The sequence below is a fragment of the Trypanosoma equiperdum genome, assembly GCF_001457755.1.
Source record: "Trypanosoma equiperdum strain OVI genome assembly, contig: ctg_109, whole genome shotgun sequence".
Lineage (NCBI taxonomy): Eukaryota > Euglenozoa > Kinetoplastea > Trypanosomatida > Trypanosomatidae > Trypanosoma > Trypanosoma equiperdum.
This window is the reverse complement of record NW_027123060.1, coordinates 487-766: the sequence shown is the minus strand read 5'-3', so window position 1 is coordinate 766 and position 280 is coordinate 487. Positions and strand designations below refer to the sequence as shown.

At 52.9% G+C, this 280-nt stretch overlaps 1 protein-coding gene across 1 annotated transcript in view; it reads left to right on the top strand.

Annotated features, from left to right (window-relative positions):
- TEOVI_000009600 (uncharacterized protein) overlaps positions 1 to 61 on the top strand; it is a gene marked incomplete at both ends in the record, with an annotated part of 402 nt that extends 341 nt beyond the window's left edge. The window contains one exon of the mRNA XM_067220264.1: positions 1 to 61. Coding sequence (XP_067076365.1) covers positions 1 to 61 — 61 coding nt within the window.
- Positions 62 to 280: the final 219 nt, after the last annotated feature.

Below are 280 nucleotides of genomic sequence, written 5' to 3'. Positions count from 1 at the left end.
GGGGGGGGGGACTACCATTACGGCAATATTGTGTAAACGATACTTTCCCCCTTTCCAATGACTGGCGAATACCACGAGCGTCGCATACACAAGTGGCAGGGACTCGTTTTCTAACAAAAGAGCGCTTCTCCCCTGGACGCTCTCCGGCGGAGAATAAGGTTCATTATTTATCATTCGTAACACCGTGCTCTTCCATGCCCACCGCGCAGGACATGCCACTCCTCAGGGTCATTTCGCCACATTGGCTGATGCACGTCGTGACAATAGCTCTGCCAACGGT